The sequence below is a fragment of the Euleptes europaea genome, chromosome 5 (genome assembly GCF_029931775.1).
Source record: "Euleptes europaea isolate rEulEur1 chromosome 5, rEulEur1.hap1, whole genome shotgun sequence".
Lineage (NCBI taxonomy): Eukaryota > Metazoa > Chordata > Lepidosauria > Squamata > Sphaerodactylidae > Euleptes > Euleptes europaea.
In genome coordinates, this window is record NC_079316.1 from 19657113 (window position 1) to 19671163 (window position 14051).

Sequence of the window (14051 nt, forward strand, 5' to 3'; positions counted from 1 at the left end):
GCTGCAGTGATAGGGGAAGCATGTGTGGGGGAAGCCCCATTCCATGAACTTCTCTCCTCTAGTAGGAAAACAGCCTACTAAGTAGCCATTGGAGTGCTTGTGCTAAGGAACAGGTCTGCTTCCATGGTCATGCCGAAGGGCCACTATAAGTGTGGGGGTTGCCTGGCAGACATCACTTCTGGGGGAAACTCAGAAGTGACTTCACGCCTGATTAAGAATGGCTGGAAACTGTATAGGGAAAGCTCTGTATGGAAACTGAGAGAACCTGGAAGTGACATCAGTCTTCTCTAGGAAAATGTATAGTTTTACTATAGAGTGTCTGGTAATTCCTAGAGAGGACTGACATAACTTCCAGGTTTCCCACAGAACTGACTTCATGCCATTGGCCCAACTGCCATTTTTTGGTATTTTTCTCTCCTGCCGCCACTTGGAGCGGGGGCAATCTCATGCCCCCAGTGGGGGCTTCATAGCTCTAAAGTATTATCAGAGAAAGGCCATTTATGCAGGGCTGTTTCCCTCACGGTTACCCCGCCAACTGCTCCAGTGCTCCGTTTCGATTATGCATCCCTTTCCCGACCGCCAGAGGTCGCCTCGTTCTCCCTGTGCATTTTTGCGTGTTTTGCCCGTGTTTTCTGGATGCTGTCTAAGCGAGAATCCAGAAAACGTGGGCAAAACGCATGGGGAGAGCGAGGCGACCTCTGACAGTCGGGAAAGGCCTGCATGATCAAACCGAAGCATTGGAGCAGTCAGTGGGGTTGACCGCAGGGCCAAAGGACCTAGCCAGAATACTCAAGTGCACTATAAATTAAATACAGATGAGACACAAATTGCCTGGGAATAAGCCACATTGAATGAAGTGAGACATCTGTCACAAAAATAACTCAACTGAAAACAATTATTTAAAATATTTTTCTGTTTATAAAACCATTGCATGCCGGTTTCAAAGACTGTAACGGTAATTGCCTCTTCCCATTAGTGATATGATTATAAAAGTGATTTCTTTGCTTGCTTTTTCCCTTCCCAGGGATCACATCAGGGATTGTTCCACTGTATGTTGGGGAGATATCACCTACTCCCCTTCGAGGAGCAATGGGGACGCTTCACCAGCTTGCCATAGTTATAGGCATTCTTATCAGCCAGGTATGTAAGAACCCATGGAGGAACGATTGATAGTGAAATTTACACATGTTGTAATATCCATGATATTAAGTTAATCCATGTCCTTGTATTCCCTGTTACTATGTATGGGTGTGAAAGCTGGACATTGAAGAAAGCTGATAGGAAGAAAGTAGATTCTTTTGAAATGTGGTGTTGGAGGAGAGTGTTACAGATACCGTGGACTGCCAAAAAAACAAATTAGTGGGTTATTGATCAAATCAAGCCTGAACTGACCCTAGAAGCTAAAATGACTAAACTGAGGCTACCGTATTTTGGTCACATTATGAGAAGGCAAGAGTCACTGGAAAAGACAGCCACACTAGGAAAAGTTGAGGGCAGCAGGAAAAGAGAAAGACCCAACAAGAGATGGATTGACTATAAAGGGAGCCACAGCCCTCAGTTTGCAAGATCTGAGCAAGTCTGTCAAAGATAGGACATTTTGGAGGACTTTGATTCATAGGGTCGCCATGAGTCGGAAGCGACTTGACGGCATTTAACACACACACACACTCAATATCCACGAATCAAGTGATTTATGGTGTATCCATAAGCTCCTCATTAAAACCCAACTGCTGTTTGGAGTGATTCCTCAGTTTCTGATAGGGTTGCCAGGTCTCTCTTCACCACCAATGGGAGGTTTTTGGGGCAGAGCCTGAGGAGGGTTTGGGGAGGGGAGGGACTTCAATGCCATAGAGTCCAATAGAGTCCAAAAGCAGCCATTTTCTCCAGGGGAACTGATCTCTATCGGCTGGAGATCAGTTGTAATAGCAGGAGATCTCCAGCCACCACCTGGAGGTTGGCAAACCTACTCCCAGCAGTAGCCAGGATGGACCTGGCAACCCTAATAATTAGCAGAAACTCTTGTAGCCATGGCCAGGGAAGATGCTACAGAATTCTGAATTTTGTGCCAGATTTAAGGCAACCCAGTAGGGGATTTAACAGAATATCTCAGCAGTTCTAGCACATTCCTGCAAGTCTACAGCTAAGCCTTACTGCCTGAGTTTGAGGCCTCCTCACACCTCTGGTCTCACATCAATATTATTAGCTCCCTTTAATGGCACATACTAAGGACTGGACATAAAACCTTCTGCACGCCAAGCAGGTGCTCTGCTATTGAGCCCCAGCCCTTTCTTTTAACAAGAACACCTGTAATTGCCTTATCCTGAGTCAGAACATTAGGCTACAGGGTGCCAACCTGCAGGCAGGGCCTGAAATTCTCCTGGAATTATGATTGATCTCCAGACTAGAGATCAGTTCCTCAGGGTAAAATGGCCGTTTTAAAGGGCAGGCTCTTCGCTACATCTTAAATTATAGGTGCAATCACTTCAAATTCTCCACTCTACAGACTCCACTGCCAAATCTTTAGAAATTTTCAAAGCCAGAGTGGGCAACGCTAGGGGCTATCAAAACCAGTATTGTCTGCTCCGACTGGCAGCAACTCTCCAGGGTCTCAGAACTTTCACATCATCTACTACTAGGGTTGCCAGGTCCCGGTTGGGAAATACCTGGAGATTTTGGGGTGGAGCCTGAGGAGGGTGGGGTTTGTGGAGGGGAAGGACTTCAATGTCATAGAGTCCAATTGCCGAAGCGGCTGTTTTCTCCAGGTGAACTGATCTCTATCGTCTGGAGATCAGTTGTAAAAGCAGGAGATCTCCAGCCACCACCAAGAGGTTGGCAACTCTATCTACTACCTGAGGCTGTTTAACTGGAGATGCCAGGGCCTGATCTGCATTCAAAGCAGATGGTCACCCACTAAGTTGAGGGCCCTCCCCAAATCATGCAAGCAAGCTCAAATCCTTTGAAAATGGAAGGGGGCTTGGGAGAAAAGGGGATTCATTTTAGATTATTATTTATTTATTTGAAGTGTTTGTGTGTTAAGTGTCGTCAAGTCGCTTCCGACTCATGGCGACACTATGAATCAAAGTCCTCCAAAATGTTCTATGTTTAACATCCTTGCTCAGATCTTGCAAACTGAGGACCATGGCTTCCTTTATTGAATCAGTCCATCTCTTGTTGGGTCTTCCTCTTTTCCTGCTGCCCTCAACTTTTCCTAGCATGACTGTCTTTCCTAGTGACTCTTGCCTTCTCATAATGTGACCAAAATACGATAGCCTCAGTGTAGTCATTTTAGGCTCCAGGGTCCGTTCTGCCTTGAACTGATTTGATCGATAACCCACTGATTTGGTTTTTTTGGCAGTCCATGGTATTTGAAGTAGTCGTATGTATTTGAAGTAGTCTTATGTATGTATGTATGTATGTATGTATGTATGTATGTGTGTATGAAATAGTTGCCTGTGCCACCTGTATGGCGCTTACACTATAGTTGGGAATCAGTGCACCATCACGTTGGGGGCTTTAGAGTCTTATTGTTTGGTTTTATTAATGATTATATGGTTATATGTATTGAATGTTTTTACGCTTTTAAATGATGTTACCCGCCCTGGGCCAGCTTGCTGTGGAGGGCGGGTTATAAGTCTGAAAATAAACAAATAAATAAAATGAACATTTGTCAAAGGGGTTTATGAGCACGTGATTTGTTCATTGTTAATGCCAAATGGCGCTTGCCTGACAAATGAAAACAGTGGAATAATTTAATAACATTTCCCTCAGATCCTCGGCCTGAACTTCCTGCTGGGGAATGACACTTGGTGGCCATTTCTTCTTTGCTTGTCTGGCTGTGCTGCCGGCCTTCAGCTTTTCTTGCTGTTCCTTTGCCCAGAGAGTCCGAGGTACCTGTACATTAAACTAGGGCAGCTGGAGGAAGCCAAAAAAAGTAAGACCATTTCGATCAATATTTGTTATCGCATCTGTCATTCCTCCAACCTTCAAGCTGTCAAAAGGGCCCAAATCTGAAGTCAGTTTTGGGGAGAGGGAGCTAACACGTCACAGATGGATTATCTCCCTCCCCAACTTGGAAGGGAACCACCTGTCAAGGCCATTGTTTCTGGGGGAACAGAGGCAGTGGGGACATGGCGGTGCGTGATCTATTTACATCCTAGCAGACTGCCTTTCCTCAATGTAAAGCCACCTCATAGCATAAATACAGAAATGACAATATCCAATATTACTAGGGTTGCCAACCTCCAGGTTGTGGCTGGAGATCTTCCCCTGTTACAGCTGATCTCCAGACGACAGAGACCAGTTCAGTTGGAGAAAATGGCTGCTTTGGGAGGCGGACTCTATGGTATTATACTCCCGTAAAGTCCCTCCCTTCCCCAAACCCCGCCTTCCTCAGGATCCACCCCCAAAGTCCTGGAGCTGACAACCCTAAATATTACAACAATCTGTGCAGACCAAATAAAACCAGCAAAAACCAACAGTTTCAAAAGAAGGTTTTTGAAAAGAAGGAACTCAACTGGGCATACACCCTCTTCTGAGAATAACCAAAGTATCATAGAAGTGTGCTTGTAACCTCACCTCGAGTGGCTCTGCTTTTGTTTATGGAGGGGGGGAGCAACTGTATGGTTGCCAGGTCTCTTTTTGCCACCGGCGGGAGGTTTTTGGGGTGGAGCCTGAGGAAGGGAGGGACTTCAATGCCATAGAGTCCAATTGCCAAAGCGACCGTTTTCTCCAGAGGAACTGATCTCTGTTGGCTGGAGATCAGTTGTAATAGCAGGAGATCTCCAGCTAGTACCTGGAGGTTGGCAAACCTAAGCAACTGGGATATCTATCGGCTGGAGATCAGTTGTAATGGCAGGAGATCTTCAGTTAATACCTGGAGGTTGGCAACCCTAAGCAACTGGGATACTGTGGTTCTTCCCTTGGGCCTCACAGTTGGATGTGAGAGCTGTGCGGTCCTCCCTAGCCTAAGAATTGATCGTATATTTGTATAAATAAGTTCACATTAGGTGAAATTGTTTCTCAAGGAGGTAGCCATGTTAGGCCTAGGGTTGCCAGGTCCCTCTTCACCATCGGCGGGAGGTTTTTGGGGTGGAGCCTGAGGAGGGTGGGGTTTGGGGAGAGGAGGGACTTCAATGCCATAGAGGCCAGATGCCAAAGCAGCCATTTTCTCCAGGGGAACTGATTTCTAACAGCTGGAGATCAGTTGTAATAGCAGGAGATCTCCAGCTAGTACCTGGAGGTTGGCAACCCTAGTTAGGTCTGGCCTAGACGTGGAGGAGAATGGGATGGTAGAATGGACCGCCCCACTGCAGATGGTGGTTTCCAGCTTTGGATGTTCCTTCACATAATGAAATTCCCTGCCCAGTAGGGTTGCCAACCTCCAGTTGGTGGCTGGAGATCTCCCGCTATTACAGCTGATCTCCAGGTGATAGAGATCAGTTCCCCTGGAGAAAATGGCCGCTTGAACAACTGGACTCTATGGCACTGAAGTCCCTCCCTTCTCCAAACCCCGCCCTCCTCAGGCTCCACCCCAAAAATATCCAGGTATTTCCCAACCCGGAGCTGGCAACCCGTCTGCCCAGTATAGAAACCATCCATACACAAAATGGGCAAAATGGTCAGGGTGTGCTGCTAATCGGCACAGGTGCCAGGGATCGCCTACCCTTGGCCGAACACATTGAACTTGGCATAAATGTTTGTGGTCGTGGGTGCGAGACAAAAAAAAATCTCGTTATTTCCCCTACCCCACCCCCGTTCCAGGCTTGCTGTGGCTGAGAGGAAACTATGATCCCACCAAAGACCTGGAGGAAATGGAGAGAGAGAAAGAGGAAGCCTCCAAGGAGAAGCCCGTTTCCATCTGGCAGCTTGTTACTTCCACCACCTACAGGCAGCCGTTCATGGTGGCTATAATGGTGCACCTCGCTCAGCAGTTTTCAGGAATCAATGCCGTGAGTTGCCTAGGGAAGCTTCCAAGTGACTAAAGTTTTAAAAAGCAGATAATCAAGCAGCGCTCTGAGCCCAGTCCAAGTTGGTATAGTGGTGAAGAGTGGTGATTTGGAGCAGTGGACTAATCTGGAGGACCGGGTTTGATTCCCCACTCCTCCACATGAGTGGCCGAGGCTAATCTGGAGAACTGGATTTGTTTCCCCACTCCACATGAAGCCAGCTGGGAGACCTTGGGATAGTCACAGCTCTTAGAAATCTCTAAGCCCCACCTACCTCTCAGGCATCTGTTGTGGGTAGAGGAAGGTGATTGTAAGTCAGGTTTTTTCTCCTTTAAATGGTAGAGAAAGTTGGCATATAAAAACCCAATTCTTCTTCTGAATGAAGCCAAGGCAAAGTTTTGAACATACAAAGCTTCCTTATACCAAGTCAGTCCATATGGCTTAGTAGTGTCTCCTCTGACTGGTTAGCTGATATCCAGGTGGAGAAAGGTCTTTCATGATGCTGTTGGCATTGAGGGGTGGGACTGAGAGTTGTTCATTTAGAAGCCTGCGCTCACAGAATGGTCAGAGGTCTTGAATCCATGCCCTATAAGGAGAGACTTAGGGAGTTGGGTTTGTTTAGTTTGGAGAAGAGAAGGTTGAGGGGAGACATGATAGCCATGTTTAAATATTTGAAGGGATGTCATGTTGATGAGGGAACTAGCGTGTTCTCTGTTGCTCCAGAGACTAGGACACAGAGTAATGGATTTAAACTAATAAAAAAGCGATTCCACCTAAACATTAGGAAGAACTTTCTGACGGTGAGGGCTGTTTGACGGTGGAATGTGCTGCCTCGGAGGGTGGTGGAGTCCCCATATTTGGAGGTCTTTAAGCAGAGGCTAGATGGCCATCTGTCGGGAGTGATTTGATTGTGGGATCCTGCATGGCGGGAGAGGGTTGGGGTCACTGGGGATGTGGGGGGGAGGTAGTTGTTAATTTCCTGCATTGTGCAGGGGGTTGGACTAGATGACCCTGGTGGTCCCTTCCAACTCTATGATTCTATGATATCCCTTACCTGGAGATGCCGGGGATTGAACCTGGAAACCTCTGCATGCAAAGTAGATTGCTCTGCCACTGAGCCATACCTGCTCTTCCCTGTTGCCATTGGTCTTAGTAGATATTCAAAATACCATGGATGTTCTACAGTCTTGGAAATATGGCGGAAGGCTAATTTGTGCCACCAGTGCTAGAAATTTGGTGCTCTGTCCATTTGTGCCAATATGTGCTTGTGTAGTGTGAGCAGAGGGTAATCCCCCCATGCCACCGCTGCCACCAAGCCCAGCAAGGCATCCCCTCCCCACCAAGCCTACTGACAGAGGAGGAGGAAGAGATAGGAGTGCTTTCTGTAGTTACGTAGACAACATTTTTGTTTTGGGGTGCGGTTAACCCCCCCCCCCAAAATATATATTTTTAGAAGATTTAAAGATTTTTCTGCAAACCTTGGGGTTCTCCCAAGTTTGCAGAAACATTCATTTATTGTCAGCGTGGCCCTCATCTGCAGATTTAGATATCCGCAGATTAGGCCACTCTTGACTATTAGAACAGAAGATATTCCTTAGTTCTTTTTCTCCTTGTGTATCACTTCAGGGTTGTCTGTTTTGCATTAGACAGAATTACAATATTGTTCAGCATACTTAAACGACAATTCAGACAGATTCACTTTCTTCAAAGAACCCTGGGAAATAGAGTTTCGTGAGAGCCTAACGACAAGTTATATTTTCCTGTGTCTTCTCTTGGGTAGGGGATGCCATAATAGTTAAACGAATATTAGTTAAGTGCAAATGATAACTTGTGCAGTTGGGCTCAGGAAAGTGTGTGTATGTGTGTCGGGAGGGAGGGAGGGAGTATCAAACTGATAGAAAGAAGGACATATTGGTACTTCGAAGGGAAGAAAATGAAGGAAGAAGCTGAGCCTGCCTGGAATGCAGCGGGATATTTAAAGTTCCCAGGATTTTATTTAAAGTTCCTAGGAACTTTTTTTGGGGAGGAGAACTTCAGCCAAGCCAATGTCAGTGTCCCTTTCAGTAGCTACTGAAGCTTTTTCATAGTCCATTCTTGTCTACTTTCTTAGATTTTCTACTACTCTACGGACATTTTTACTGAAGCTGGGATCAGCGAACCTGTTTACGCAACCATCGGTGTGGGCGCTATAAACACTTTGTTCACCGTTGTCGCCGTAAGTAGAACCTTTATATACTTTTGTCGATGCAGTCAACTCAGTACTGTTTTTTGCTTAATTTTGGCTCTTGTTGTTTTTCCTTCTTGCCGTGTTCTTCTTGGAAGGCTGTACAAAGGGCTAGCTAGGGCCAGGGAGCAGACACCAGGCATAGCTCACTTAAGACATCTGACACACTTTCTAGGATCGGCTGCTGCCTCCTCCTCTCTCTGCCCTTTCAAAAAGAGTGACCTCTGCAGGTGAGCAGCCAAAAGCCGAAGCAGCTTCTGCCAGGTTGGCCTTCACGTAGGGTTCCTAATTGCCAGGTGAGGGCGGGCAATTGCCCGCCAACTCCCTGGGCTGACACCACCCTCTGCTGGGCGGAAGTAGGCAGGCTGGGATGGGGGCGGCGGCAATCTGCATGTAGCACATGTGTGCGCCATACCACCGGCACGTCCAGGTTACCCTGGAAGTGCCAGCAATTGTCTAGCAATCTCCCCCCAAATGCTATGGTTTCCATAGAGTTTTCGGAGGAAAACTGCTAGAGTGTCCCGCACACATGAGGCACTTCCAGAATACATCTAGAAATGACAGAATTGTGCCATGCATGTGCATACAGGAGAAACTGCTTCTCATGGCCGCATGGATGAGAGTCCCACCAGAGACCAGGTAGGACCTGGCAACCTTACCTCCAAGGGTCAGGAAAGCTGCTGAGGCAGGGGCGGCAGACACCCAAAACGGAGAGGTGTGAATCAGCTCCTGCCGCTCTACCATGCCGTCACCTGCAAATGCCCTGAGAAACCTCTGGGGCTCTTGGAGCTGCCTCTACAATACAATGTAGTCTACGGCCACCAGCTTATGGGTTCGCTTTGCCCAGCGCTGCTCCCTGCTCTGAAGTTGCCGAAAGGATGACCAGAAATTCTAGAAATAAAAACCCTGCTATTTAAGGGAACAAGTAGCCCAGTAGCCCAACTTAGCCTGTGTTCCTGAGAGCTTGGAAGCTAAGCTGGATGGGAGACCACCAAGGAAGTCCAAGGTTGCTATGCAGAGGAAGGCAATGGCAAACCACCTCTGCTCATCTCTTGCCTTGAAAACCCTGTGGTCATGATGTTGTGACCCTGTGGTCATTCGTAAATTAATGGCACACAATTATTATTGTATTATTATTATTATTAGTGGAAGAGTGAAGGCTGTGCTCTGAAAAGCACAGGAATGATAAATTAAGCCATGTAGGCTTAATTTAAGTCTAAAATTAAGTCTTGCACCATGTAGGAAGAGGAAGAGTGGGTTTTTATACCCCACTTTTCTTTATCTTTAAGGAGTCTTACAATTTAAGTGGCTTACAATTGCCTTGCCGTCCCCTCCCTACAACAGCACCTTGTGAGATAGGTGGGGCTGAGAGTTCGGAGATAACTGTGACTGGCCCAAGGTCACCCAGCAGGCTTCATGTGGAGGAGTGGGGAATCAAACCCAATTCTCCAGAGTAGAGTCCACTGCTCTTAACCACTACGCCCTGCAGTAAACACGTTGTACAGTCTCATATATTATGCTTGCATACAAATTAGGGTCCATTCACCTACAATTTGGCCTCTTAGCTTGATATTGGGCAGAAATCCATTAGGCAGGTAAGTAGCAAGTACTCTATGTCTGCTGAATTTCTGTCTGGAAACATCTACCAAGGCCAATTTCTAGAATTATTTCCCTTGCGTTGGAGATGGAAGCTGAGACTGATTGTGCAGTGGCCCTTCTAAGGCTGCCTACGGTGCCATCCTCCACAAAGTTATATCCTTCTAAGTTTCATTGAAGTCAATGGGCTTAGAAGGTTGTGACTGGGGAGGGGCTGTGGCTCAGTGGTAAAGCATCTGCTTGGCATGCAGAAGGTCCCAGGTTCAATCCCTGGCATCTCCAGTTAAAGGGACTACGCAGGTAGGTGATGTGAAAGACCTCTCTGCCTGAGACCCTGGACAGCCGCTGCCGGTCTGAGTAGACAATACTGACTGATGGACCAAGTGTCTCGTTCAGTGTAAGGCAGATTCGTGTGTGTGTGACTGTGCTTAGGACAACACTGCTAGTGAGTTCAGGGCCAAGAGGACATTTCAGCCAGTCTCTCCTGAGCATGGCACACATGCTTTCTCTAAAATGCTATACCAGCTTTGCATCTGTGGGTTGATAACAGAAAACTCTTTTCCCACCTCAGACTCATAGGGTGCCAGTCTGGTTTCATTGTAGACATAAATAGCAAGAAGGTCTGATGCATGCTTTACACAGCCGAGTCGGAAAGATGCCATTGTCAGGATGTCTATTGAATGTGGCAATATGGATATAAAGCCTGACCAAACTGTTGCCTTTCTAGGTCTTGCTGGTAGAGAAAGCAGGGAGGCGTATCTTGTTCCTTAGCGGGATGTTTGGCATGTTCGTGTGTACAATATTAATGACAGTTGGACTCCTGCTTCAGGTAAGATGCATCTTTTCAGGAATTATATATGCAATTTGAATATCATGACACTCAACACCTCTTAGGAGATCACACCAGCTGCATAAACACTCATCTCACTTCTCAAAGGGTGTTCTTTCGTTCAATGTGAACTGCAGGGTTTTGTGTAATGGTTGTGTACTTCTCATTGTTCTATGAAGGGTAATACTTCATTCTGCCACTAGGTGTAGCTATTCTCCTAGTTTGCTGTCTCAGCATTTGAGGATTTGAGCCTCAGTTTATACTGATACCTAGGGGGAGAACACAGCAAAAAACCTGAGCCAATGCCAGATTCTGAACCGGAGGTCAAGATTGAAAGCACAGACAGCTTTAAAAGGGGATTCGATTCATGGAAGGTAGTTCTATCAGTGGCTACTAGCCATGGTGACTAATGACAACCTCCATGCACAGAGGCAGAAAACCTCTGAATCTCAGTGCCAGGAGGTAACATCAGGGGAAGGCCTAGGCCTCTGTTCCTGTTGTTGGCCCTCCAGAGGAACTGGATGGCCACCGTGTGAGGCAGGATGCTGGACTAGATGGACCACTGGTCTGATTCAGCAGGGTTCTTCTTATATTCATGTTGTTATGGTCTCTGCACCACCAAGCTCACCTTTTTATCTGCAACTACCTTTTAAGGTAAGTTAGGCTGAGAGAGAGACTGGCCCAAGGTCACCCAGCAAACATCTATAGCAGAGTGAGGATTCGAACCTGGCTCTCCCGCATCCTAACCCAATACCCTAACATGCTCTCAGTCCATTTTTCCACAGCACTAGGTCCTTGCTCCCCAGAGTTCAGGAGGCAGTTTTACAAGGGGAAGGGGAGAACATAACCAACTGCTCCACACCAAATAAAGTCACTGAAGACAGGCACCCTAGCAATGGGACTTCGAATGTTGCTAATACAGATCTTGCCTTCACTTTTTAGGCGAAATATGCTTGGATGAGCTACATCAGCATGCTGGCCATCTTCGTCTTTGTCAGTGTCTTTGAACTTGGGCCTGGACCAATCCCCTGGTTTATTGTCGCTGAGCTGTTCAGTCAAGGCCCTCGACCATCTGCCGTCGCAATGGCTGGCTTTGCCAATTGGTTCTCCAACTTCATGGTCGGGATGTGCTTCCAGTATACAGCTGTAAGAAAACTGTGCCCATTTATTTTTCTGTGCCAGGGATGAAATTTTAAGGACCATCCGTTTAAATTTTAAGGTCAGGAATAGAGCAGGCTGGAAATCAAAAATGGCAGATAGAAGATATATCCCCACATTTGATAAATCATAGCAATGAATTCAGTGGAGGTATAATATCATTAGGAAAAGACAATCATGCTAGGAAAAGCTGAAGGCAGCAGGAAAAGAGGAAGACCCAACAAGAGGTGGATTGACTCTATAACGGAAGCCACAGCCCTAGTTTGCAAGACCTGAGCAAGGCTGTCAAAGATAGGATGTTTTGGAGGACATTGATTCATAGGGTCACGACGAGTCGGAAGTGACGTGACAGCCCTTGACACACACATAATGCCATAGACTCCATCCTCCAAAGCAGCCAGGGAAACTGATCTTTGTAGTCTGGAGACCAGGTGTAATTGCAGGAGATATCCACGTGACATCTGGGGGTTGACAAGCCCATATCTGACCCAGCAAGATTCTGTACAAATTGACAATGTTCTTTTTGGGAATTGAGTTCAGCTGGTATGAGCTCTGCACGGAGTTACATTCTTTGCTTCTCAGCTGTTCTGAACCAAATGAATTTTGTCCAAACCCAACTTGCTTTCACTTAAGACAAAATAACAACAAAAAGTGTAAGCCAAGATTCTCAGAATGAATTGTTCACTTCATTACATAACAATTTTTTACTGTGATGGTATACATCGGGGGTCCCCAAACATGGTGCCCATGGAGGAACGAACGATGCATGCTTCCCTGAACTCTTTAGATGAAGAGTGAGATTTTTAAAAAAGAAATGTGATAGAATGGTTTCCCAGATCTGGAAGAGAAACAAATATGATGTAATTTCCAAAATGCCACCCTTTCCTAACTGATCACTGTTGTTGATAACGGGGAAAACTATATTAACTGGGTTTTTCTTTCTGCTTTGCCCATTACAGAGGTTCACTGGACCATATGTGTTTCTGATCTTTTCTGCTATGATCGCTGGCTTTAGTTGTTTCATATACTTCAAAGTGCCAGAAACAAAAGGGAAGTCATTTGAAGAAATTGCAGAAGAGTTCCGTCGCCGGAAGAAGTCATCCGGGAAAGGCGACGCCGCTACTGAACTGGAGCATTTGGAAGGCAACCCACAGGCCTAGAGACCAGGCAGACCTGGGAAAACCTGTGTATTATTCACACATCTAGGCAAAGCTGTGGGGAAAGCATTCTTTTAAAATGTAAAAAAAAATGGAAATTGATACTGGTATGCTGAGTTTATATTGCGACCTCAGGCGGGTGCTATTGCAAAGTTCTGTAACATTTCCTCGTTCCCTAGGAACTTGTTTTGTGTCAAGTTGAGAAGCGCAAGAGTGCCAAGACTGTACTTTGAAAAGGTGGAGGAGGGAACAGCAGGGATCCCTAATCGGGGTCCTGGGCACAATTAACGTGGGATTTGCTGGAGAACAAGAGATAGAAACGCGCTGCAGGAAACACCCAAGAACGCTGCATGCTCATTTACTCTCAGGTTTTTGCACTGAATAACAGTCCTACATTCTGTGATTGGGGTTGCCAGCTCCCGGTTTGGAAATACCTGGAGATTTGGGGGGGGGTGGAGCCTGAGGAAGGCAGAGTTTGGGGACGGGAGGGACTTCAATGGGGTATAATGCCATAGAGTCCACCTTCCAAAGTGGCCATTTTCTCCAGGTGACCTGATCTCTGCCTGGAGATCAGTTGTAATAGCCGGAGATCTCCAGCCACCACCTGGAGGCTGGCAACCCTATCTGTGATTCAACTGCATTATGCAAATTAGGAAATGCCCCCCTCTCAGCTTTGTTTGCATGCTTTTGGTTCAGTTGCCCCAATCTGGTATGGATGTAAATGGAAGCAGAGACGTACAATGTTTTTGTTTTGTCATGGCTTGGCAAAGGAAAGGTAAAACTTGTCCTATGAGCAGAAGTTTCACTTCCCCATGCCTGTCTGTGCCAAATTCACTGGTCACCTTTCAGCCCATTTCCCTTTTGTCCACTGATGTCCTGGAAATCAGTTCTGTTCAGTTCCCTTACATGAGGGCCTCCCACTTCCTACAACTGCACAGGGCCCCTTCATTTTTTCCCCTTAATAAATGTGGTATTTGCACAATTGTACCCCTGAACCCATAGCCATCCTAGAAAATCAGATGCCTTTGGGTGAGGATGCGCCTTGGGAATGGTGACGTAGTAATATGTGGAACTAATTATAGTGCATTAACAGACAAACGGTGCAATACTCAGTAGCGTTATGCCCTTCTAAATCCACTGAC

The 14051-nt window shown here is 46.5% G+C and overlaps 1 protein-coding gene across 1 annotated transcript in view; it reads left to right on the forward strand.

Moving 5' to 3' along the window:
* Positions 1-12912, forward strand: part of SLC2A2 (solute carrier family 2 member 2) — a 28632-nt gene extending 15720 nt beyond the window's left edge. The window contains exons 5-11 of the mRNA XM_056850321.1: positions 1025-1140; positions 3769-3931; positions 5761-5948; positions 8056-8160; positions 10493-10594; positions 11537-11740; positions 12712-12912. Of these exons, the coding sequence (XP_056706299.1) occupies positions 1025-1140; positions 3769-3931; positions 5761-5948; positions 8056-8160; positions 10493-10594; positions 11537-11740; positions 12712-12912 (1079 nt within the window). The remainder of the gene's footprint in view (positions 1-1024; positions 1141-3768; positions 3932-5760; positions 5949-8055; positions 8161-10492; positions 10595-11536; positions 11741-12711) is intronic.
* The last annotated feature ends 1139 nt before the right edge of the window (positions 12913-14051 follow it).